The 27,522-nt window shown below is 37.8% G+C and overlaps 1 protein-coding gene across 2 annotated transcripts in view; it reads right to left on the bottom strand.

Annotated features, from left to right (window-relative positions):
- Positions 1-4,456: 4,456 nt before the first annotated feature.
- Positions 4,457-27,522, bottom strand: part of SLC12A7 (solute carrier family 12 member 7) — a 69,140-nt gene continuing 46,074 nt past the window's right edge. The window contains exons 14-26 of one of the 2 annotated variants that reach the window (XM_071736234.1): positions 26,901-26,999; positions 24,474-24,593; positions 22,498-22,602; positions 20,239-20,407; positions 17,427-17,622; positions 16,942-17,111; positions 16,667-16,798; positions 14,937-15,044; positions 10,990-11,106; positions 8,752-8,933; positions 7,521-7,535; positions 5,910-6,043; positions 4,457-5,435 (exon numbers count right to left, since the gene is read on the bottom strand). In XM_071736234.1, the coding sequence (XP_071592335.1) occupies positions 5,344-5,435; positions 5,910-6,043; positions 7,521-7,535; positions 8,752-8,933; positions 10,990-11,106; positions 14,937-15,044; positions 16,667-16,798; positions 16,942-17,111; positions 17,427-17,622; positions 20,239-20,407; positions 22,498-22,602; positions 24,474-24,593; positions 26,901-26,999 (1,639 nt within the window). In that variant the 3' untranslated portion in view covers positions 4,457-5,343. The remainder of the gene's footprint in view (positions 5,436-5,909; positions 6,044-7,520; positions 7,536-8,751; positions 8,934-10,989; positions 11,107-14,936; positions 15,045-16,666; positions 16,799-16,941; positions 17,112-17,426; positions 17,623-20,238; positions 20,408-22,497; positions 22,603-24,473; positions 24,594-26,900; positions 27,000-27,522) is intronic. The other variant, XM_071736232.1, reaches the window with a different exon arrangement.

Here is a 27,522-nt window from a genome sequence, read left to right as displayed (position 1 = left end):
TTTGCTCCATTCCAGTTGTCATAGGCAGTCACAGTAATTGTCAGGTCCAGTCACTGTTGCTATCAGATCATAAAACTTCCAAAATCTATACTGTGTCTTGGCCAGAAAAGCAAGCTGCTCCTTCTTCCACCTCTAGTCATTGTCAGGTGAAAGATAAGCACATTCAATTAGCCCGCATATTTGTCCAAAACTGTTACAAGATAAGCACACCAATGGGCTTGAATGAACAAAGAAATCACCTTTTAATATCAAGCAGCAATTATTACAAAACCGTTACCTTATGAAAGCATGAATCCTTTTCAAATGGATCTGGAAGATCCTTCCACAAAAGCACAAGCAGTGAGGAAGAGGAGTTACCAGTGAAAGATGTGACCACCCAGTCCTTTTCTCTGAAGTACTTGTGGAATATATGAAAGGAATTCAGTTGGCATGAAGGTGAGATACTGCCTGACTTCTGGGTGCTGGGGTAGTGGTCTGACACAATTGATACAAGCACCAGAGAAGCCAGGCATCTGAGAAGCATGGGCCAGAGGTGCAGGAACTGACAAGTTGGTTCGAAGGAAATCAAACACTCTGTGTCTCTCCTGGAGGCAGCTCCTGGCAGCTGTGAAGGGCAGATATCCCTTTAGAGATGACACTGAATGTCGCCCAAGCAAGTGACCACCAAGGAGAAAGGTATCAAATACTGAGCTCTTTCAACAGGTGAGAAAATGTTGACCTCTGCTGGGATGCCTGGCAATGGACCCTTATGAAAGAAGTTTGTGCAGAGTGAACCATCAATGTACTCCCACACACTGTAACCAAGTCTGGAGTGGCTGTGATACTGATACAACAATTATAAAAGAAGTAGCTATTAAGGCATGCCAGTATGAGGACAGTCTCACTTTCCCCATTCTCCTTTTGTTACAGCCATGGAAAGAATGTCTGAGAAGACAGTACATAAAATGGACAGAAAGGCAGAAAAGCCACAGATTTTGGAAAGAGCAGGATGATGGTGGGATGGACTGTTGAACTTTCAGTTGGTTAAGTAAGCCTGGAGCCTCAGCGCCGATGGGGCTTTGGAAGAAGTGCCAGGGGAAGGTGAGAATGAGCAACAGGCCTCCCACCTTCTTTCTAGGACCAGCGGCTGGATATTTTCAATTTTGGAGTTAGATTCTTGTAATAGTGAGAGAATGAAGGGAGGCATCATTGAACCTTGAAGTAGCAAAGCAAGGCCACGGCCCTGGTGTTGGCGAGGCTCTGGAATGGGTGAAAGGGGAAGATGAGGGCCAGCAACAGCTTTCAGGTCTTGCATCATCCATTTGGGAACTATCACTGGACATTTTTAGTTTTGGAGCTGGATTCTTGTAGAGACTGGGAGAACGAGGAGACAGACAGTTGAACCTTTAGTTGGCTAAGCAAGACTGAGGCCCCAGTGCTGGTGGGGCTTTAGAAGAGGTGCCAGGGGAAGGTGAGGACCAGCAACCTTTTCAGGCTCTGTGCTTTCTGTGTGGGAGCAATGACTGGACACTTTGGATTTCTGTACTGGATTTTTGTGAGAGTATGACATGAAAGAATGCTGAAACTTTAGGTGTTTAAGTAAACTTAGGGCCCGGCTGTTGATGGGAGTTCAGAAGAGGTAACAAGGGGGAAGTGAGGAGCAACAACATCTTTAAAGCCTCACACCTTCTTTTCAGGACCAATGGCTGGACGTTTCTAAATCTTGAGCTGCATTTTTGGCAGGAGGGGACAAATGAGGTCATGAACTTTTGAAGCTTTTGGTGGCCTAGGAATCCCTGAGCCCTAGTGGTATTCAGGCTTTGGAAGGGGTGTCTGGGAAAGGCGAGGGCCACCACCAACTTTCATGACGCATACCTTCCACTTGGGAGCAATCACTGAAATTTTCTATTCTTTGCAGTAGATTTTGGTCAGAGCAGGAGAATGGACAAAACTTTGAACCATTTGGTGGCTAAGAGTCTAGGGCTTTGAAAGGTGTGTCAGAGGCAGGTGAGGGCCAGCAAAACCTCTCAGGCCTTGTACAATTTGTCTAAGAGTTCCCAAACCGAAGGTGTGAGGCCTAAAAGCTGTTGCTGGTCCTCATTTGGGGGCAGTAGCCAAGGGCATTAGGGGATTCTAGCTGGTGTTCTGATGAATCGTGCTGGCGACTGGAAATTGCAAAGGCAATTAGAAAGCAACTAAAAGCAAGCAATCACATATCACTCTGGATGTCCCTGAAAAACAGCCAAGTTTCAATGAAAGATATTTGAAGGTCCCCTGGCTAAACCTACAGCACTTGAAGTGCCCAGGGCAAATACAGAGGCATCATTGCCCAAACCTAATGCTAACTCTAACCCTAGAATACTTACTTATCAGCAAGTTCCGCTATGCACCATGACCCTCAGAATAACTTGTGGTGTGCATCAGGCATACCTGGGGACTGCCTCAATTTCACCAGAAGTGTATCAGAGGTCTTCTGTGCTCTCCACTGCTCACTAAAGTGCTTCTCAGGTGAACCTGGGATTTTCAGGGACATTTTATATACACCAAGCTCTGCCAAGTGAATTCTGCTATACCCACAGGACCCTCCATCGGTCTTGCCTTGCACTTAAGGGCCCTTTCAAAGAGCCTCTGTGCCCAAATGCCTATCCCTAAACTGGATTATTACCATTACTCTTACAATAAACCACTCACTCCCAGTCATCTATGAATTCTGCGATACATGCTGATAGCTCTGCATCAGTGATGTCCCACCTGGTGGGCAGCCTAGGGAGATGCAGACTGGACTCCTTCACAGAGAGGAGCCAAGGTATGGGTAGATCCAGTCCTCCTCTCTCCTGTGCCTCTCAGTCATAATGGCACAGGCAGAGTTAACCATGCTCAGTTAACCCACTGCTCTTAATAACCCATTCAGCAAGACTAACCTCTTGAATTCTCTGTGCAGTACTCTAAGAGTAAGACTATTACCTAGGAGGCTTATACAAAACAAAACTTAAAATTGGAGTAAGATTATAAAGCTTGTCAGGAAACACACAACAATATTACTCTCAAGGCTACAGGTTATAGCAAGAAAACTTAGTAGAGTATTACTCTCAATGCAAGACGTGACAACTGGCAAAAGTTTAGCAGAATTAGACATGATGTTACCCTTATGTGCTGAGAATAAAGTTAGAGAGAAAAAGAGATGAAGAAAGAGACGATAGAAAAGGTCACCACCCTTGGATCCAGCAACAATCTTGGCATGGTGCTGCAGTCCTTGAATGGCGGGCATGCCCACACCCAGCACTTCAAACCTGCACCTTTTATGTTACCTGGCCCTGCCTCTCCAGGGCGAGCCTCTGACTACTTTGTGCAGACCCACTGTTGAGTTTGAAAATATTTTGGAAATGAGTCGGTGGGGCACAGGGCTACAGGTGGCCCCTTGAGCTCCCTGCACTGGGTTGACCAAGCAGTGACCCTTATTTCTGTGCATGCACCCTGATCAGTGGCCTTTGAGGATTTCACAGGAAGGTGCTCTGCATCTGCTGGACTCTGCTTGCTGGCAATTGTCCTTATCAAATAAGGCCAGTGTCCTGCTTCACAAGGTGGCCAATGAATGAGAGGCTCCCTTTTCAACTACAGTGTCCAGCTGGCTTATTGAGTGAGGACCCCACCCTACCACAATGTCCAATTTGTCAGGGTGGCTGTTTTGAGACAACTATTAATTTCAGCACTCTAACCACGGCCATCTGAGTGCCTTTTAATGTGTTGCAGGAGAAGCCAAGAGCTATTAAGAGCCATTAGGAGTGCACGAGGAGTTTATAACTGTATTTCTCAACTCCCCAGTGATCTGAGAATGCCTTTTCCTACACTTCTTGATATGCTGTGCAAATCAAACACTTTCACTTGCCTTCTCGTCAGTCCACAGGGCCTACTTCATTGTACCTAAAGATTCCTGGAGTGCCTTTGGTGTGCCTCTAGTGCCTATAAACCTAACCCAAAGCCTAAACCTACACCCACATCAAGGTGCTTTCTGGTGCACAGCATTGCCTTTCCTAGGGCTTTTTGTTATTTGAGAGTCATCTCGAATTCACTGGGTCATCTGATTATCTTTGTGGTCCCTCTGCTACTGTGCACCAATGTACAGGGACTGGCAATGGTTGCTTTCAGCTTTTACTGTTTATAACTTTGTTTTGCTTTGCCTGAGAGCACTATGATAAAAATACTGTCCTTGAGCCTTGGGCCTTGCATCACCGCTGTCCCATCTGAGCAACAGAGATGTTGACTGTATAATAAAAGAATAGCTTATATACTTTTAAATTTTTAATTAAAACTATTCTTTCTAAAGTAGAACAATCTTATGAGACCAAACAAGCACTTCAGATCTTAAGCAACATTTACATAACTAAACAAAAATTCTGTCCAACAAAGAGCAAAAGGTTTCTATTGAGCACCTAAGTAAATCATTCAACAATTTGAAATGGAAACACTTAAGAGCCTGTTCAGTTCAGAAAAGCAGATTTTAATTTAAACAGCAGCACTACAACATTTCCAAAATATTCATGTTTAAAAACAACAGACTGCACTTCAGTAGCCAACTTGCTGTGGTTTCTGAATTGTTGTAGCTATATCTGCAAACAGTTGGATTTACCGCATTCCTATGAGTTGGATGCTCTTATGTTTCACTGGTGTAATTGTGCAATATACTGTAAATGCCAGTAGCTAATGAAAAAAACCCACATGGCTTGCCAATTTACTGCCACCTGGAGGCTTCAGCTACCTAAGTATTTTAAATAGAAAAATGTTATTTAAAACAAGTGTGGCAAATCATGAATTTCTGGGAAACACCTTATGGACATAATATAAAAATTAGAGTGATTGTATACGCTTCTGATTGAAGTTTCCTGAACCAAGCCTAATCCCAGCAGAAGCAATATAGCAGCATTTTGGCAAAGGAGGGAGCCAACTTCTCCTAAAATCTTTCCCTTTTATTTAGATCCAGAACAAAGATTAAAAGCAATAGAAGTTGCTTCCTTTTCTAGATGTTTAAAACTACTATTGCATTACCATTTCTTTTCTCATGTTTCACCACAGTTCAGCAAGTGTCAAAGTATATAATATATAAATATCCTAACCCATCCACCCTTTTTTAATTCACCAAATATTTTCTACGTAAATCTATCTTTTTAATAATATAAATAGAAATTTTTGATAGAATAACCAGAACACATCATCATAAGATTCAGCTTGCAGATAATCTTCAATGTACTAGAATACTAGTAGAATACATTCAATGAACTAGAACAAAGCTGCTCAGTTTATGGCAAATAACTTTCTCATTTGGAAGAAAGTGAGGGGGAGGTGAGTTGAATAAAATGTGCAAACAGATCAAGAATAAATTGTGATCACTTCACGTCCACTGCCCCGGACAAGGAGAACTCTATCCAGACCTTCTGTCAGAACTTCCAAAAACTCCATGTCTGAAACACCATTATGTCAAGGAATTTATTAAGAAAAGAAGTAAAATAGCCATTAATTCGTGAAAGTAGTCTGACATATAATAGAAAAATCAAATTCAACAATTTCATCTAGTTATTTTCCTGTGTCACCCTTAACTGCCTCTGTTTGCTCAAGTCTAAGCAAGTCCTAATTTGGGGACGCTTTCTAGTTCTGTGCTACTGATCTACAGAAAAGACAGAAACAAATTTTTAAAATGAATGCTTTACATCAAGTCAATTAAAAAAAAAAAACAAAACAACAAAAAAACCCAAACCACAACAAAACAACCCACCACACTAAAAAGTTGTTAAAACCCTGCTTGTGGAATCAGAAGTAATTTTCTTAAAGGGAAAATTACCCTTATCATGGTTACTAATGGTTATCCCAAAAAGTAGACAGTGGCACAATCACACAAATCAAACGAAATTTCAGGAAAGCAATATAGTAGAGGATACAGTTTTCATCTCCTTTTCTGTTTTTAGGAGGTCCAGGCATATTCAGGAGAACTAGCTGAGCATGTTGTGATTTATTAAGCACTACTCCATTGAGCTTCACAGCAGTGTGCATTCTTCTTACATTTGATTGATTCCTAGTATGGAAGCAAACATTTTTAAATATTGTCATAATAGTTATATATTTGAATTATTTGTTATGCATGTGAATTTATAAACCTGATTAATATGCACAGAGAATAAGTTACTTTCAAGGACACTAGTATTTGCACACATTCAAAACAAATTTGAGCAAACACAGTTATCTATGTTTAAAAGATTTTTTTTCCTTTGAAAAGAACATTTAACTCTGAAATTCAAGCAATTCTAGGCAGATTGCCAAAAGGTACAAATCTTCCAATTGTCAGTTTTTACAAAGATAAAGCAAAATCTTTCCATTTCTACTGAAATTAAGTTTAGTCAAAAAACTAAGAATCCACTTTACTGAATTATATATGTAAAAAACTAACTGGATTTGTACAAGCAATTCAAAACAAAGTAATTGCAGGACTGCAAAGTAAAGATTAGTGTTTACTAACTAACCCTAAGCCTAATTTGTTAGCTATTAGAGCATTTCCCTCGTGCTCATTTGGAAACTTCACAAGATTACTATAAACCCAGTGAAGAAAATTCAGAAACAGCATAGAAATTGTGAAAAAAACTACTAATTTCTCATGTCATAAAAGCAAAGCAGTAAGCAACTGAAATTGAGCCTCAATAACATTATCAATATTAAATTTAACTTAAACTTTGCATGCTGCATCTACGAATGTAACAGTATTTCAGCACTTAAATAAGGACTCAAATTGACTACACAGGTACATTGTGTACAATACATGCTGAAGCTGACTAACTTCATTTGGCCTTCAAGCACAGGTAGAACTAAAATCATACATGGTACACAAACTAAGCTTTCTAAATTTTCACAAGATGCTCAATTTGTTAAACAGACAAGATGAAGGTGACTGGGCTCTGGCAAAAAGCAAAGCGAAGCGGTCACAATTAAGTTCCACCCAAGAACACACAGAGATGTAATGTCCCATTTTTGTATGATGTCATACCTAATGTATATCTGTATATATACAGATGTATATATAATGTATATATTCACTATTTCTACATCTGCATAGATTGGTTGAAGGGAGGCAAGAACTGGCATTTGATGAAACACGAAAGTTTCCTTTGTAAACAAATTCATCCTTATTATCTGCTAAATCACAACAAAGGCTATTTTTCCAGAACAAAAATATATTTACTTTTTAATGTACCTAAATTAGAAGACTAATATTACACTGTTGCCAAGTAATATCAAGTTCTACATTCTTAAAGAAACTAAAATAATGTTCTGGGATTTATCTTGAATGGAAAGTTGATAATATTGAGATGAAACCATTAAAAAACCATGATGATGTATACTTTTCAGTAATAATTGCTAAATCACAGTATATAAAACAAGGTACAAAAGAATACACACACTAGAAATGATGATTTAGGTAACACAAATACAATGCACAAGACCAGAAGAACGAGGGAACATAGTCTACATTGCTTAAGTGGAATTAAATTTAGACTTACAGATTTTCCCATTCTCTACATGGAAGGGAAGCAAATGCACAGAAAAAAAATTATGCCATCAGGTATTTTTGTATGCAACAATATTAATATATTGTACAACAAGTCTGAAGTGTAATTTCAACTCCAACAACACACAGTAGTTTTAAAATATTAATTGAAGTAGGTGTCTTGCACAACTCTCAAGAAGCAATAGGAAATATTTCCAAAACCTTAACAAAAATAATACCAAAACCCCAAACCCTAAGCATTAGAGTAAATTGCAGCCCAGAACAAAAACAATGCTTTGGAGCATAAGCAAGATAATGCTTGAAATTTGTAGAAGGCTTATTTTTTCCAAAGAGCTGAAAGAGAAGCCGCAAAACAACTTAGAATTTTTAGGTGCAACTGATTATAACTCTACCTTCTTGTCTACAAGATCTACAATATATTTCCTTTAGATATTAACATTTCCCTTGACAGCTACAGCTTTTCTTTGGGCACATGCAGAAAATAGTCCATGGCCATGCTTATAACTGCATTCTTCTACAACTCAGAAAATATGTATTTGTTTTTTTGCATCACAACATGTGGAAGCAAACAAGCTGATGTCCTTCTGTCATTGCTTTGATGTCTACTACATTAGGCTACAATAGGGTCCTTTCTATTAAGTGTCTTCTATTTAAGACAAGACATTATGGAATATTTCAACAGGAGATATTTAATATAACAAGAATATTATAAAGCACAGATTGGTTTAAGTTACAGGATAAAGGCCATTTAAATAAAAACAAAACAAAACAACTCAAAAATCAAAACATAAGCTAAATGTCTTGAAAGATTCTATCTGCTTCTTTGTTACTTCCTCCACCTCAACAAAACACAATAAATGAGATAGAGAAATTATATACAGTAATTTGTTACCCACAGGAAGAGAGAAAAAAACAGAAATTATCATTAAGTATTTTAACATATATGCTTCTGGTACAATCCAGAAATTCAGTTTACAGCTTGAAGTCCATCACATTGAGACTTCATACACAAAATTCTTGTGAATGACTCTACAGTAATTGTTACATCCAACAACATCCAAATTCATGCTAGTTTCATAAGGATGGCATTTGAGTTAAATGCATGGAAAGATTATGTTTGTATTCAACTTTAAATACACCACAACCTCTTAAAACAAAATGCACAACAACAAAAAAACCCACAGTGAAATACACAAAATCATATATGAAACACATATACTTACGGCTTCATGTTGAAAATATCTTTAAAGCCAGATACATTTGATTCTTTGTTTTTATGCTTTTCAGCTACAAACTTTTCTTTAGTCCAGGTCATTTGCACTTTTTCTGGCACAGCAGCAGCAACATTTGCTTTGACCACTGGAGCTGAGTGAGCGGCAGTGTTTCTGTCATGGATCAGTTGAGCCTGTCCACAAAACAATCATTCCATGTTTCAGCGAAAAAGAACATTTGTAGATTACATGTTATATAAAATTTTGAGAAGGAATTTCACAGCAGTGGAACAACAGAAAATACGCATTTTATTTTGTAAACAAGTATCAGGCTGTTTTGACTTCAGAATAAGATAACCCTGCTGCTAAAAATATTTATTGGTATTTGCAGGATTAAATTTGGGCTGGGACATTATTTTTGTAATAAAATCAGGCTGAAACCACCTGGAGAGTACTTTGTCAACTCCACAGATTTTTGCCAATGAAAAACTTGAAGGCCAGTGCTCTCATTCTTCATCAATTACACTTTATTTTCTCAGTTACTGTCATAAACACTGTGTATTTCACAAACCTTTAGCTGACCTAGGAGCATGACTCACATGATCCTGACAATTCAACATTAGATTAGGCTGAATTGAAGGCTAACTACCTTCCATTAGATTTTTTAAGCAAACAAGTGCAACTACATAATGAATGTCAATAACTCTAACAATGAAGAGGCCTTCTCTTCCCTTGTAATACCATAAACTCAAACCAGAACTTCAGGAACACTATACTGTTGTTTCCACATGCATACACACTTCTGTGTTCTCCATTTGCCATTCCCCTTGCTCCTCTTGAGGAAAAAAGAAAGCAATACTTAACATGTTATTTAATTATTTTCCCTCATAATACTTTGTCCATGGGCTTCTGCATTTCCAGGAAAAGCAATATAAATACAATACCTTAGACTCTTAAAATCGTAAGTGAATTGGTAGGGGAGAAAGACTGTTTTTTGGGGTGTCTTTTTACATTTTGGTCATTTTTTGGTGATTACAATGTTTCTTCAGAGACTTTTTAAACTATGAGTTGAAGCTCCTGTTCCATCTGGGAACCTCAATTATTCACATTAGTGACGATCATGTCCCTCCATAGATGTGATGATTCAGCAATCTTTTTTTCCAGAAGGTTGCAATCAAAAGCATGAATAAAATTAAAGCAGATGAGAAAACTACTTTATATCTCTGAACAGCAATACCCCTACTGTAATTGCAGTTGCCTTTAAATGTCTAAGAGCTTCTGTACTTTTCCTAAATTAATTATTTCCCTAGACCCTATCCTTGCAGATTCCCAATTCATAGACTTCAATTGTGAATTTTTCTTTTCTGAAAAAGCTAACAAATATATGAAGATACATGCCATACAGCATTATCCAATAAATTCAAATTGCCAACTAACAGTTGTAAGATGAGTTCAGTATAATGCTTCAGTTCAAGAAAGTTCACCATATTTAGAAAGACCAAGAGGGCAAGAGAAATTCTGGACCTATCAAACACATTTATAAAAACAACAAATGCACATTTGTGTTACTGCTATTATGACACCAAATGAATTATATGTAATACAACACGTTCTTCTCCTACTCCACAAAGGAAAGAAAACACAAAGGTATACAGCATTTCTACAAACTAGGCTACACTTCTTCAGATATGAGCAACACTTCAAGTGGTTACTAAACCCATTGATTATATCAGTCCATTTCCTTTCGAACTCACCATGCAAAAAGCAGTAAGGATTTTTATAGGTTAATAAGTATAGAAATCTCCTTAAAAAGCTTTAGTATACCTATACAGAGTCTGAGAAACATCAGTAACTTAATATGGGAACTATAAAGAAAGGCAATGTTTTATGAAAATGAAAGCCTGAAATATGCTTATGAATGATATATCCCCTTAAGAGACAGAAAGCAGTGAAGTATCTTTGCTTCAAGCTCTTAAGAAATGCAGGCACACTCACAAAAATAAATATTTATTTTAAGGGAAGTAAGTGTGAGAAAAACAGGATGTAGTTCCTGTCATTGAAATATCACCAACAGAAAAAAATATAGGGTAAATTGATGAATTTAGAAAAATTGCAAAATCAAAATTTATGAAGAACTGTTCTATAATAATGATGAATAATCAGATTGTCTATTTGTAGTTCAGGTTGCAACAGTGGCACTTCAAGTGTTGCAATGGGAAAACACATCTAGCCAGTACTACATCCAGCTACCTCCTCCTCTCCATATTCATTAGTCAACAGTGATTGCCCATCTTGGCCAGCAGACTGAAGACTGGAGTAGCTTTTTCTTCTGATTGAGCCCCGAGACTCATTAGTGATGCTCTGAATCTGGGACAAAAAGTTTACAAGTGACAAAAAAACAGTCTACAGAAAAAACAGATTATCATATTAAAATTAAAAAATCGTCTTCATTTAAATAAATGAGCTTGGGTATTGTTGTCTGTTAGAAACTTGGTTTGCTTTTACAAATGTATTATTTGTATGAGGCTCTTTTAGAAATGTTTAGCTGCTAGTTATGAAGTCTATTTAGAGATTTGTGACAACAATAAGTTAATTGGATCCTTTAGTCTACATGGGAATGTCAAATATTCACTTCTTTCTGAAGGTTCCATTCCTTCACATATATGGTAAGTCAGACAAATTGATTTTATTCCATTACAATCAAAACTATGAAAAAAATTCAGGCAGATGAGAAAGCTGCTTTCTGACTCTAAATACTTATCTATTTCCCAGTGATTCCTAAACTGTAATTGTGCTCCTCACATACAAGCACCCACATTTCTGCCAATCTTACCTAGCAGTAGCAAACCGCACAACAACACTTGTGCTGCACAACCCAAAACAAAGTTATGATGGGATGGATGACTGTCTTCTCACAACTCCAACAATATCACTGCCTGGTTCAACAGTCAGTAGTCAGGACTAGCCAGAGAAGGAAGCCAAGAACCACAAAAAGGGCAGCAAGGAAGTAGATGAGGCAGAACCTTTTCTTTTGTCTTTGTAGCAATATCATCAAAAGACAAATAAATAAATGTTTGGCAGTTACATCAAAGTCTGCAGATCTTACCACTTTGAGAGCATGTGTTATATTTATACTTTACAATATGCAAACGAACCAGGTTTCTCAAAAAAGGAAATAAAAAGCTGATGAGTTCCTGTGCCCCAGTTCCATTTGAAATCCAATACAAGATTTCATTTTTAAAAGTGACAGAGGATGGGAGGGTTCATCAGAGATAAGATCAGGCCTATGCTGTACAAGTTCTCCTTTTTGTGAAGGTTTGAACCTCATCTGAAGAGGTACAAGCTGAAAAGTAAGGTTATAATACTAATATTGGTGGTAATGAAAAACAAAACTATAAGCACCATTCAAAGCTGGAATAACAAGGTTATATTTGAACGTCTGGAGACAGATAATGAAAACAAAAGCTAATTTGAACCAGTGATATTAATGAGAGAAATGACAACTGGTTAGTATTCAAGGATCATCTTTTCCGTGTTCTGGAGCAAAGTATACCAACAAAGAGGAAGGCAGGAAGGAATGCTGGGAGACCTGCCTGGATGAACAAGGAGTTCCTGGACATGCTAACACACAAGAAGAAACTCTACAAGGAATGGAAGAAAGGACATCTAGAATGAGTGGCATATAAATAGGAAGCTGCCCAAGCAGCAAGAGACCTGGCTAGAAAAGCCAAAGCTCAGTTAGAACTAAATCTAGCCTGGGAGATCAAGGGAAATAGCAAAAATTCCTATAGGTATATTAACAGCAAAAGGAAGACTAGGGAAGGTGTGGGCCCCCTCAGAAAGGAAACAGGTGAACTACTGACAAGTGATATGGAAAAGGCTGAGGTTCTCAATGACTTCTTTACCTCCATCTTTACTGGCAAGGGCTCCAGCCACACTCCTGAAGTCACAGGTGACAATGGCAAGGGCTGGAAGGAAGAACTGCCAATTGTAAGTGAAGATCAGGTTTGTGACCATCTGAAGAACCTGAAAGTGTACAAGTCCATGGGACATCATCAGCAAATTTGCAGATGACACTAAGCTGGGGGGAAGTGTGGATCAGCTGGAAGGCAGAAGGGCTCTGCAGAGAGCCCTGGACAGACTGGAGAGTTGGGCTGATTCCAATGGGATGAGGTTCAACACGGCCAAGTGCCGGGTCCTGCACTTTGGCCACAACAACCCCATGGGGAGCTACAGGCTGGGCACAGAGTGGCTGAGAGCAGCCAGACAGAAAGGGACCTGGGAGTCTGGATTGACAGGAAGCTGAACATGAGCCAGCAGTGTGCCCAGGTAGCCAAGAAGGCCAATGGCATCCTGGCCTGTATCAGGAACAGCATGGCCAGCAGGTCCAAGGACATGGGTTTGATGGATGGACAACTTGGTGGATTAAGAACTGGCTTGATGGCTGCACCCAAAGAGTGGCTGTCAATGGGTCCATGTCCAAGAGGAGACCAGTGACAAGTGGAGTCCCTCAAGGATCAGTGTTGGGACTGGTCCTGTTTAACATCTTTGTTGGTGACATGGATGGTGGCATTGAGTGCACCCTCAGCAAGTTCACTGATGACACCAAACTGTGTGGTGCAGCTGACACGCTGGAGGGAAGGGGTGCCATCCAGAGGGACCTTGACAGGATGGAGAGGTGGGGCCATGCCAACACCATGAAGTTCAACAAGACCACGTGCAAGGTCCTGCGTCTGGGTTGAGGCAATCCCAAGCACTGATACAGGCTGGGCAGTCAGTGACTGGCTTGAGAGCAGCCCTGAGGAAAAGGACTTGGGAGTGCTGGTGGATGAGGAGTTCAACATGAGCCATCAGGGTACACTTGCAGCCCAGAAAGCCAACCAGATCCTTGGCTGCATCAAGAGAAGCGTGGCCAGCAGCCCAAGGGAAGTGAAAATACAGAAGAAAAAGGTAGATTAAGATATCCAAATCAGAAACAACAGATGGATATGACTTTAATTCTCGAAGAAGGAAGGAAATAAGTACTACACGTTCATTGGAATTCTCAAGGATTATACTCTTCAGAGTATATTGAAATACAATATGAATATTGAAATAAATTCAATAGTAACCTGAATATCTCAAAGTTTACCCTGCCTGATACAAAGGAACATACTGAACATACAGTGGTGATGGTTATATTCAGGTAAACGTAATAATAATTAAAAGTGCAAGACATTAAAATTTCCAAGTGAAAAACACTGAGGTAGTGCAGATTTCCAACAACTCAAATAGCTGAGGAGAAATTCTTTTGTCTCCACTTCAGTTTAAATGCTCTGAGACTACATAACCTTATGTCCTTGGGCTATTTGTAAAGCATTCATGAGGAAGCTGAATCCTTAAAAAACCACTGTAGATTGATAAGTCACTCAAACTCCACTGGAAAAATACTGGTATCCAGTAAGTAAATGAGAAAAAGTAAAAAAAAATAAGTAAAGGAGTACAGGAGAGAGCTCATTTTTTTTTACTGAAAAGATATTAGTCAGGCTTCAATCAAAAGAAAACTGCTGTGATGCAGATGAAAAGAAAGAGAATTTACAGCAGCACATTGTTGAAGCAATACAAGGCATTGTTAGGAACCTTAAACAAATCTGGTGAAATGGAAAAGAGTAAAATAAGGAGAAAATAAATAAGAATTAAAAAGAGGAACTGCATGGACATATAGGATTAACACCAAAAAAGCTGAACATAAAATGAATTTCTACCTGGATATCATAGGATTATAAGTTAGTCAGCCTAGTTTGGGGTCCAGAAGCAACAATTAGTTGGTACATAAAGCATTCAAAATAATGCAGACACTAAAAAAAATAGGTGGTGTGAATTTAATAAGACCAAGTCACAAACAGAGATAAGCAGTCCAGCTTGAACCATGAACCTCAGCTACTAGTATATGTCAAGTTTGGAAATATTCTGGATATACTCCACACAAATGCTCAAATCTTTTACTCATCTTAAGAACAGGAAAATTCCAAACATCTGTTCAAATAAAAAAGGATTTAAAACATTATTTTAGTCTTGCAAGGGAAACCTCCTATAGAGAAACTAACATAGAATGCAGTTCTAAAGGCTTTTGACTATTTAGAAAGTGCTTAGAAGCCATGGCTAAGCCATACTACTTTCAGACTTTCCACAGAACATCTTGCCAAGAAAGTCCCTACCTCTCTTTCCCTTTCATTCTTTGATAGCTGCATCTGTTTGAGCATCTGTGATCGTTGTTCCATCATAAGTGTCTTCTCATATGTGAATGCAGAAATATCATTTTCAAACTGCAAAAGACATCAATATTAGGAACATCAGAATAGTACTACTGAAAAGAACAATGTTTAGATGTTCATTCCTGCATTCATTCAGTCCTGGATGTATTTATGGTATTAGAGTAATTCCAAGCATATAATCAACCTTTTCTGTTCTCAAAACTTCACTTTCAAACAGCATTCTAGTACAATGAACTACTCTACTATATCAGTATATCACCAAGTCAATGTGATTTTACATAAATTTGAGATACATGGGACAGACTTTCCATTGTTCTATTCCAGCCAGGCTGTAGAAAGGAGAAATTTTAATCTGAGTTTGCATTACAGCCTCTTTTGTGTACACCTGTTTCCTTAAAAGCTGTCTAGAGCCACAAATCAACACTGTCCTTTCACCAGTGAGAAATGTTCACAAACAGAAGCATTTATCGAGAAACTTCAGCACATAATCTCACATCAGGTCAAAGGTAACGTACAATGTGATAATGTATAGCAGTCATATCTGTTGTCACTGACTTGCAGCATGTCAGATCTATCGAAAGATTCTCAGCATTAAATATGGACCCACACAAGAAAAGAATAAATTCTGCTTCCTATACTCAGCTCAAAACCCAACCAAGGCTGAGACTTTTTTACGGCATTCTGTTCATCATCTTTGGCCTGCACATACCACAGCATTTTGGACTTTTATATTCAGTATTCTAAACAAAACAAAAATAAAATAAACCCATAAATAAAAGTATTTCTCTGACTTCTTAGTTTAAGATACTAACCTCATTTTCCATAATTGATTTTTTTTCCATATGTAATTTAAACAGTTCTAAAATTTTCCTTATTACTGAATAACATGATAAATCTTTGTGATGGGTTTTCTTCATTCCAGGAACTGGCGATAGTAGAAGTTTTGAACCACTTGACCCATCTTTCTTGTCCCACTTTAGAATGAGTTTAAAGGATTTTCATTTTTTTAGGTCTTACTTTGGACATTACGCTAGTCATTTTGAGTGCTTAAAAGTAATTTTTTCCTTAGTTGCCAAAAAAGCAGGCCTAGATAGACTAGAGCTTTATGTCTTTCTCTTTAGAAGTTTATGTATTTAAAAAGGAAAAAAAGCTACAAAATTCTTTTTGTCGCTATTTGACTTGCTAATCTGTAGCTTTATTAGCTTATTTTTCAGTGCCAAAGAGGTTGTCAATAACAAAAACAGCTGACACACCCTCATGGGGGTCTAGGGATTCCTTATTCCAGAGTCATATTCATACAGCAGTTGACATGTTCATCCTGACATGATGGATGCCATGGATTATTAGATTTAGCACATCCAGCTTTCCATTTCACTGCCTGCTAAAAATTGAAGTTTTTTCTTTACTGAATGAACTCTTATGGACTAGTCGTCATTAATACAGTAGGCATTAACATACCAAAATGGCACAACTCTACTTGACGAAAACATTAAACTCGTTACCATATACACTAACATTTTGACATAGTTAGATTATGTTGCTTAAATAACATTCTTGGTGAGACTGCAGTCTGTTCCTTTTTTTAAATGGGCTCATATTTCTTAGTTTCAAAATGCTTAATCAATTTTCCCAAATTCAGTTTCAACCACATCTAAAAATACGCAGTAACATACCATTTCAACAACTTCTACTTCAGCATTCAGTCTAAGATGATACAAGAACATCTGTAGGTCCTTCTTCATTTGTATGCTGTTGTCATCCATTTGCGCAACAGTAAAGATACGCATTTTACATTTTCTCCAAACCTATCAAAAAGATACATTATAACAATTATAAAACAATGATTGCTATGACTATGTATAATTATCAAGGTGAAAGATTTCTAGAAACTCTTCAAACTACCCATTGCTAGAAAAACAAAATCCCAGCCATTTTCTGTTCTTCTTGCCTTGTGCTGTCGAAGGAGAAAAGGCAGTAACATCAGCATGCCGCCGTCATGAACAATCCACCACACATCTATGTTTCCTTCAGTAAAACGTTCTTGATTTGTTGGAAATAAATCAATGTTTTTCGCCACCAACAGTGCTTGTTGAGCTGCTGTTGTCTCTCGTACAGTGTCTGAAAAGGAAAACCAGACATTTGATCAAGAACTTCTAGCTTTCATTCAGAGTTTTTGTTTTTAACTCAAAAGCTTAAATCCTCCCAGATTCTGCTGAGGCAAAAGAAGAACATCCTGTGTTTAGTTACAAACCCACTTAGGAGAAGAACAGGAGAAGCCATGGTTGAAGAGACTGATGGCTGAGGAAACTCTCAGTCAGATGTGGAGAAATACTCAATTGTCCATTGGATGCTCAGCACCACATTTTCTCCCCACAGCAAATACATTAATTACATAGTAGACCTACTCCTAAGCATTTATAATACAGTACATACCAACAAAATTTTTCCATGAGAAACAATTTTCTGTTTGCTTCCATGACTCTGGCCATGCCATCAGGACTGTGTTGTGCTTCATCCCTCCTAGACCAGCTGACTGAATCAAATAGGATATTCCATCTCTGAAATTAGGAGACACCACAATCTGGCAAAATCCTTTAGTCTTTTCTACTCCCATTAAGGACTTAACATTCTGCAGAAGGAAGATTATATGCAGGGAAATCCAGTTAACACTGGTAATAAACACCATCAGGAATAACAGCACTAAGTAAGAGCAAAACTTTAGCTACAACATATAACATACATAAAGAAACCGCTAATTCCAGAAGAGCGAACATAATTCTATGACAATGAAAACCCGAACCACCCACCTTCCCTGAAGATACCACAGTTTTTTAATTTCTTTAGTTATTAGGCCTTTATTTCCAAGGAATAATGAATAAGGTATGAGTAAAACCACATTGGCAAAAATAAACAAACATTGCTCCAGATAAATTAAAACCTGCTGACTGAAAAAGCTCCACGTTTGTAATGACAAGTCCTTTTGTTTGGAATTGGAAGGATTTTGAAAAAACTGATGCCAAGGACTTTAGAAAAGGTCACCAAAGCTCCTTAAAAAAACCTTATGACATTAAGAGGCTATTTCCTTATTTACTGGCTCCCAACATGAGAAAAAAGATGTGCAGGAGACAACTAGAATCACTGGCTAAAGAATTGCAAGATAAACTGACCAAATTAAATTCCCACACCCCTTTAATTTCAACATGGCTCCTCTTCATTTAAACACGCACAAGCATACAGACACATAACCAAGTTAAAAGTAGCATTCAAAACGGTATCAGATGCCAAGGGGAACATCAGCTTTGGCATTTACTAAGTTTTGATGGCATGACTTTAAAAATTCCATCATTATCAATGACCTGTGTGTGAGACCACACAACAAAGAACCAGCATAACAGAAGTCAGAAGCATTAAAATTCCTATCGAAAACCATCAGGAAGAGCTTTGATCACAGAATGCCTGACATGGGATCAGCGTGGTTTCACATAAGAAATGCCATTTAGTAGAGAAAAGAAGCCTTCAGACAATTTGGTAGAAAAGCTAGGAAGTCTGTCCAACCAGTATCTCTGAGGGCGTATCACTTTAAATAGATGATCTTTTTTCTTTTTGAAAGACAGGAGAAACCTTGCTTTCCTAGACATCCAGAAACATTATCTAGCTGAAATTTTCCAGAACCAGTTTTGGAATGCCTCAATATTTTACAACGCATCTTTATTTTCATTTTAAAAGCACTAGTTTCCTCCATCTTAACACCAGGTCTGTCTTTGTGAAGAACCCAGGCATTAGGCCTCCTTTAGATTCCTTCCTGTTCCATCTTTCAAAAACCTGTTCCAAATCCTCATGAGTTCCTATTTAAGAGGTTTACTTTTTTTTTTATTTCAGAGGCCTTATGGTATTCTTGGTCTTGTTTTTTACTTGCATGTGTTGATAATAGCTTAAAAACAATTATTTTCACAGCATGCCATTGCTACACTTCCCATTACAATGTCAGGCGAATCGCTCTTGCTTGCTAAGTCCATTTCAACATCTCAAGTGTTCATCCACTTTAGAGATACCAAGTCTGAATAAATTACGCATTTTTACACAGCTTTGAAAATCACTGGGATCAAAAGAGTAGACATTTCAACTGATAACTCTTTTCAAGAAACTGAAGATATTATCCATTTTTGAAAGATAAAATGGCAAGCAAAATCTACTCTTGGAGTACATTTTCTATCAGTTTTCTAAAGATGGTAGACTTTTCTATAGTATTCAATAAGCAACATGAAACATAGTATTTTTAAAAAATGTTTCCCCAGACTGAAAACATCAACAGCAGTAGGAGACTGTGTGCAGGTAAGTATATATAATTACCTATACCATTTACCACAATACTGAATTTAAAAAGAAGTACAAAAAGTATTTAAGACCAAACAAAAATGAAACTTGCTCTGCACTGAATACCCAAGCAGTATGAACAATGGATCTTCAGAATAAACTTGCCTTTCTCCTTTGGGGACAATTTAAAATTAAGTTCGGTTATTTTCAAGAGTTTCCCACAAAAACACCTATGTGTTTCCCATTGGGTAGCACAGTCAAATACTGACAAATTATTTGGAAAAGAAGAGCTCAAATTAAATTTGCTTGTAAGCTCAGTTAGGTGTCCTCTTAGATCACATGACAACTTACTATTTTTTCCTACCTTACCTTCTCTGGAGATACAGAATAAATAGGAAAGGAGGAGGGAAAAAAAAAAAAAAAGAGAGAGATAGAGAAAGAAACTAAAGGATCTCATGAAGGATTACTGGTTACAGTTAAGCAACAGAGTAGTATTCTGGCAAAGCCTGCTCCTACTCCTAACTGCTATGTATTTCTAGGACAATGTAGAAAATAATATCATGTACATATCTAGAGATTGAAATTATGCTAAACACATATTAATTTTTTTGTTAAATAAATCTGTTTTCCTTATAAGGTAATTAGTTAAAAATCTATCACTTGGCTTGTTTAAGAATTTAATCCATGAGTCCAGAGCTCTCAATAGTAAATATAATAAAAAACTAAGTAGTGTAAGCATTTTCTCATCCTACTGGGGAATTTTATAAAACATTTTGCTCTACACACCAAGCTCATATAATTTCATATCATTGATTGTGCTGTTAATAAAAGTTTTATTCAATACTTTACAACAGTCTGTTCTAATTCAAGATATGACTTAACCAGATTAAATACTAGAAGTTAAAGTGTTTGTAAGCTGTCTTTTACATACCTCTTCAGCTTTTTGAGTTTCTGTACATTTATCCAAGTAGATTCCCTGCAGCACAGATCCCACAATTGTCAGTCCTTTACCAGCCTTCAACTGAGATGTGAAAGAAAGTAATCTAGGATGTTTCACCAACTGCTGACTATCCAAGTTTAACAAGACCAGAAGTTGAGGTCTGAGAAAAAAAAAAAAAAAAAAATTAAACACAGATACCGTAAAGAAAGAAAGAATTGGAAAATTAAATATATCCATTAATAAACAATTGTTCTGGGCTTCCACTACTTTTGGTAGCAGGGAAGGAGTCCCCTCCCCCAAGGATGGCTCCTGTAAGTAGCTGGAATAGATCTCCCTGATCCAAGATTCCTGGCTCAGCCTCAGGCCATCAAGTGAATAAAAAGATTTTCACCTCTGCGTTTAAAATATTCAAGAAGGGGGGATACAGGGTAGTTAACAGCAGGGCAGAGGAGAAGGGGGAGGTGAGAGAAAGCAACAGCTGGAGACAGAGAACTGCACCAGAGGAGAGCAATGGTGGAGCAGAGAAACCAAGGCTGGTGAGGAAGGAGAGGGAGAAGGTGAAAAGAGTTTTCTCTACATCCCGTGGTGAGATGGCAGCCTGGCCCCAGCACTTATGGAGGAGCACGGCGGAGCAGATCCTGAAGGACCACGACGGAGCAAGTGCTGTGTCCCTGCAGCCTGGGGAGGATCACAGAGCAGATGTTGTGGACCTGCAGCTGTAGAGGGGACTGATCCCCAAGCAGTCCGTGGCTCTGTGGGCCACCCACACTGGAGCAGTTTGCTCCTGAGGGATTGTGCCTTGCGAGAGGGACTGGCATTAGAGGGGTTTGTGAAGGACTTCCTCCCACGGGAGGGACTCCATGTTGGAGCAGGGGAAGACTGTGAGGAACCCTTCTCTCTGAAGAGGAAGAAGCAGCAGAGAACAACCTGGGACGTCTGGACTTTAAACCCCACTCCCTGTCCCCCTGTGCTACTGAGGGGGGAGGAGGTGGAAATACCGAGAACAACGTAACTTGTGCTCGGGAAGAAGGGAGAGGTGGGGGGAAAGTATTTAAGCTCTGTTTTGTGTTTTCTCTTTGCCCTGTTTTGATTTGATTAATGACAAATTAAATTGATTTATCCCCAAATTGAGTCTGTTTAGCACGTGATTGGTGAGTGAAAACCTCATGGCCCTTGTCTGGACCCACTATGTCCTGGGTAGATTTCCTCCATGCCACCCTGAAATGAGGGAACGAAGAGTGCACAGCCACGTGGTCCTTTGTCATCAGCCAGGCTCAAACCATGACAATTAATAAAATACAGATTAAGTGCTTAATTCAATGGAAAATATGCTCTACATAAGCCAGCACACCATCATTCCAAAATGCTACCTTAAGGAACAGTTTTACCGAGAAAATGATCAGAGAAATGTCAGATATTTAACAGGAATGCTCTTAGTAAATGCTACATAATATTGGTGGTTCTAGGATGCCAAGGTCAGACACTGATAAAGGCAGTTACTTACATGTCCCATAGTAATTGTTTATGTGCCTCAGCCCCATGAAAATGGTAAAAATAACACCATGATGTTAAAGGGCACCAGAACACTGAACATGCATACACCTGAAGATACTATCACAGAGCAGTAACTGTAACTGAAATATTATCTTTAAAGACAATTTATTTTTTTGCAAGTTCAACTTGATCAGAGTTCTTCTGATCTGCATTACATTCATCAGAAGCGTCATTGTGCAAACACTATTTTATTTTTAAATGCTAAGTAATTTTTTGTGTTACCTTTGAGAAAATTGACAGTTTAATAAATAAAAACAATATATTGCAAAAACAGTGGAGATCTAAACCTTTTACATACAAATGGACAGAGAATTTGTTTTAATGATGTCTAAGCAACTTCAAAAGTGTTACTATTAAATGAAGCTATATAAAAAACAATTCCCACATGATCTCAAAAACATGATGTCAAACAAATAATGGATCCTCCATATATTTATATACTGTATTTGAGAAGGAATACAAAAGCAAACCTTTGAATCTGAAAAAAACCTATAAATAATCAAATACTGAGGTTCAAATTAGTTTGCTCACAGTCCCACCAAAGTTGATTCTGTGTTGACCATAGGTCACATTAAACTACAGTAAAACCTAATTTTAACGGTAAATTTCACTTCTGTAATTAGCTTTACCAGGAGTATTCCAAAAAGACATACATATTTCAAGAACGACATTATCTTGGGAAAGTTTAGGACTTACCTCCAGTTCTTGGTGTGAGGAGGTACATCTTCAACACGAAGCAAAGCATATCGAGCTGCATTCAGAGACAGGCCTCGGATTCCGTCACCCCATTCTTTTTCAGCTCTTCAGGGTGCAGAAAAGTATCAATTAGCAGGTTCTTGTTTATTTATACAAATTTGGTACACTTTCTCATGAGTGACAATGCACACAAAAAATCTAACACGTTTATATGAATGCATGAAAAAACATAATTTTGCATATTTAAATCAACAATGACAACTAACCATGATGAAGTAGTCTCAGCTCCCTTTAGGGGACCTGTTTATTAAGTAATTATTAATATTTACTACAGTCTATTTAATTCATACTTCAAAAAATCCAAAAGCTTTATAAAGTCATGAGTGCACTAGAATGATTAAGTGAGGGATACTTAAAAGGAATTGCTTTAAAGAACCAGAATGAATTAAGTGAAACTTGACTTTGTATAGATTAGTGTGCTACATCTTCCTGTCAACAGCACCACTACAACTTTGACTTTCTTGACTACAGCTTCACTCCTAGATGGGGCTAAAGCTTATCCACCCTCTTGAAAAACATTCTTCTTGCATTTTCCACTTTTCTTTCTCCCAGTACAAAGTTATACTGTAGCCCAACAAATAAGAAAGAACTGTTAGGGTAACACGTTCTTTTCCTTTGTGAGGATTCTACTACTGCAAGGGGTCCATCTCCCTTGACTCTGCCTTCCTCTTACTACCACTCATGAATTCACAATTAACTTTGTCGTCTCGAGCCTTCTTTTAAAATTCAGATGAAATAAGCCAAAGTTAATTAAAAATCTATTAAAGAATATTATGGCAGTGAAAAGATACCCTGACAGACAGCACAGTCATGAAAGTTTCTTTTACTTAGTTATCCAGAAACTAAAATTAAAAATGAGGTTTTGTCAGACAAATTTCCAGGTGAGTTTCTCCCCACTGACAAATTAGCCCTTGTGTTTATAAAGGCAACAACAAAAGGTTGCAAAAAATTCTCTTTCTACTGAGTAAATGTACTAGCTATGTGCCAACATTTGTAAAGTCTGTATACAAATTTGGGTGTACATACAATTTTACGAACATGCTCATTTATGTACTAACACAAGCAGAACTGTTTATCATCTATTTTCTGGCTAAAATAGGCAGACTGATTTTCTTATTATAATTAGCACATAAAATAGAGCTCTTACAATCTCGTCTGCATCTAATCTGGAAATGGAAACATTAAAACACAGAGAATCCACAAGCTGGAGCAGTTGATACCTAGCTGATCAATTTAAAACCTCTGCTTTTGATGCATCAAAACAACTTCCATTTCCCACTCCAATGAATTACTATTTTTCTTGACTAGATTATTTTAGGACTGTGCTTTCCTTAAAGAGGGAAACCACACACATTACTGATCATGATCACCTCTAGTGTTTGGATATATTATTTATCTGGGGGTTTTTTTTGGTGTTGGCATTTGTGTCCCTTGTCACAGGCATACAATGCAAAATAGATTATTTAAGATTATCTATGTCTTCAGAAACTAGACAATTTTTAGCAGATACTCCGAACTGTTCAATAGGATTCCCTCTAAAAAGTGCTGAAGTCGACACAAATTAGTTTCAGGGCTTTTGCTAAAGATAATTAGGTAACAGTTATACAATAGTTGCTGATTGATAATAAAAGATGATGTTGCCAGAGTACCAAAACTTTATACAATAATTTCTGACAAAATGAAAATTTCTCAGCCTTTGTAGTTCTTATCTTGGTTAGTTCAGACTCTTGAGAAGTTTGGAACAGAGCTTCCAGAGAAGTTACAAGCTGAAAACTTCCAACCCTGAACAAAGATGGAATCTTACTTCTTTTCAAGGAATACTCTTGGTACTTCAGTTGTACCTATTTTATACAAAAATGCTTTCTGCTGAATGTAAATGATACTTAATACAGAATAAATAAGATATTTGGTCTTACCCTCTATATTCTATGTATTTGTATATACATCCTGCGATCAGCATGGCGATCAAAGCGTAGTACCAAGAGCAAATGAACATCAAGGCAAGACATAAACTCATCCCCAGGAATGAGAGAGTCCTAAAAGACACCATTTTTTCCACTTTTTTAAAGAGGCATGTAAATGTTATACAAAGTCAATTTCTTATTCAAGTTAACTTCCAAAAGAGCCTTTATTCTTCAAAGGCCACTTCATAGCTACTATAGAAATAAAAATACATTATCCCAGCTTTCAGGGCAACTCGGCTGGTGAAGGGACTCGAGCACAGGCCCTATGAAGAGAGGCTGAGGGAGCTGGGGCTGTTCAGCCTGAAGAAGAGGAGGCTCAGGGGAGACCTCATCGCTCTCTACAACTACCTGAAAGGAGTTTGTAGCAAGGTGGGAGTTGGTCTCTTTTCCCAGACAACTTTCAACAAGACAAGAGGACACAGTCTTAAGTTGTGCCAGGGGAGATTTAGGTTAGATATTAGAAAGAATTTCTTCACGGAGAGGGTGATCAGGCAATGGAATGGACTGCCCGGTGAGGTGGTAGATTCTCCGTCCCTGGAGACATTTAAAAAGAGACTGGATGTGGCACTCAGTGCCATGGTCTAGCAACCGCACCGGTGGGTCAAGGGTTGGACTTGATGATCTCTGAGGTCCCTTCCAACCCGGCTAATTCTATGATTCTATGATTTATTTTAAAAAGTTACATTCTGAACCTTTGTGTAACATAAACAATGCAATTGCACTAAATATAGCAATACATTTACTACATCTGTCAGTTCTGAAATTCCTATCAACGCCTCCAAGTAAGGTCAGTTTCAAAACACATTGCTATCACTTAAATGTTGATATAAAAATAAGCTAGAAAAGTTCCTCAAAAAACACTAGGCAGCATTATGATAAAACCCTGACTTTATTTTCACGTGATTTCCACATTAGAGTGAGTTTTCACTTATTGACAAAGAGTGTCAGCTGACCCAACTTTTGCTTAGTACTTTTAGTTTGCTTCTTTAGTACCACACAACTGTCGAGTCCAAACTCAGCCATTTTTAAACCAAAGAAATGATCTTTACCTGTTCCAAGCATAGTCTCTCTGCAAAGGACAGCAGCTGCTCTTTCATGCTTCACCTTGTCAATCTAAGACTACTTTCACTCAATCAAGTCCCATCCAAATTCTGGCCAAGCATTTCAACACCTGCTCTGGCTAGAAGTGATTACATAGTCACACAGTGATTCAGTTGCCTCACTGAACTCTGGGGAAAAATATGAAAATGCCCTGCAGCCAAATGGTTCTGTTTCTGCTGCTGACATGTCACAACCCCTTTCCTTTTCTTCCTCATCACGCACCTCTTGCTGCCATCCATCTTATCCACCCAATTTAGCTACAAAGCTACTGTGTACCTTCTACTATACTTCTTCTAGGATCAGTTAATTAAGGGGAGATGGAAAAAAAAAATAAAATTAAAGCAACCACTTTTCTTTCTTGATGTAAATACAGGTAGGCGTTTGCAGAAATGGACTTGGTGGCTTAGGTGCCAAACCAGTAAGTGCCTACTGAACATATTAAAAAAGATTTACAGAGCTAAAACCGTGACATTTCATGCTCAGTCAGTCCTTTTAAAGAAAAATAAGCAACTCTTGCATCCTGTAATCAGGCCAGCTCATCTTCTGAAGGCCTGAGTTTTGAAGGCACATCAATACTAAAATTTCTAATAGGATTTCTCCTAATTAAATAAATGTTAATTAAAAAAATTATACATTTTTGAAGATTAACATTTAGTAAAAAAGTTTTCCAATCTCCGTTTGAAACGTCTGAACTCTGAGATCATAGAAAAGAACAAGATAAACCCCACACACGACTTTCTGTAAAACTGAACTTTACTTCGTCAAGTAACCCCTTGCCTGCTTCAGTTATGAAATACAATGTCAGAAGCATGACATTTTTAAAACAGTTATCATATCATTAAAGAGCCAATTAATGTATACTGAGATATTTTTTTTTCTATGTAAGTTTTGGTAAGTTTTGGTTTTGTATATCTATCAACTTCCCTGAACATTTCTACCAGTTCTACTTATCCATGTATTAAAGACAGACTGTTCTTTTTTTTCATCTTTATTCTCACATACTCAGATCTCTTGGCTTATGAGCAATATTAAATGTCATCCTTCCGAAACCCTTAACATTAGCTGTATTTTCATAATCACAGGTATTACGAGCCCTACTGCAAACACATGAAAAAAAAAAAAGATGCTGCCATACTTTAGTGCACACAATTATTCATTTCATGCAAACAAAATTCATTTAAGTGAGAAAGTAAATTTTGTTTTATTATTGCAAGAAAATCAACAATTTAGGATTACATAATTGGATTTGACTCTTCTAAATAAAGGAATATTCCCTACCAATGGTAATACTTGAAACGAGGTCTCCAGTTGGGAGTCCGTAAAAGGGTCTGAACTGCACAAGCCAGATTTACAAACATATAACACATAAGGAAAAACCTGTTAAGAAAAAAAGAAGAGCATTTTCCAAAAGAAATTAACTAGATAGATTTGCATTAAAAAGCTAAATATAATCCATAAAAGAATAGAAACTTGTACACTACGTTCACAGTGGCCAACAGAACACATGACAAAGATTAAACTAATACTTGTACCTCAAAACATGGTATTAGCCTAATAGTGAGCCTCAATCTAAGATTTTACAGAAAATGTAGAAAATAACGTACTGGTTTTGGCTGGGACAGAGTAATTTTCTTCACAGTAGCTCACATGGTTCTACTTTCTGGGTTTGTAACCATAACAGTATTGTTAAAACAGTCATGTTTTAAGTGTTGCTGAGCAGTTACAGAGTATCAAGGCCACCTCAGTTTTTAGTGGTTACCTACTCCTAAATAAGCGTTGGGGAGGGGACACAACTGTAACATTTGGCCACAGCAGACCCAAGGATTATTCATCACTGTGTGACATCATGCTCAGCAGTAACAGCTCAGTGAAAGAGGAAGAAAGGAGAACATTTGGACTC

The sequence above is a fragment of the Heliangelus exortis genome, chromosome 2 (assembly GCF_036169615.1).
Source record: "Heliangelus exortis chromosome 2, bHelExo1.hap1, whole genome shotgun sequence".
In the NCBI taxonomy this organism is placed as follows: domain Eukaryota; kingdom Metazoa; phylum Chordata; class Aves; order Apodiformes; family Trochilidae; genus Heliangelus; species Heliangelus exortis.
This window is presented reverse-complemented; position numbering and strand designations above follow the sequence as displayed.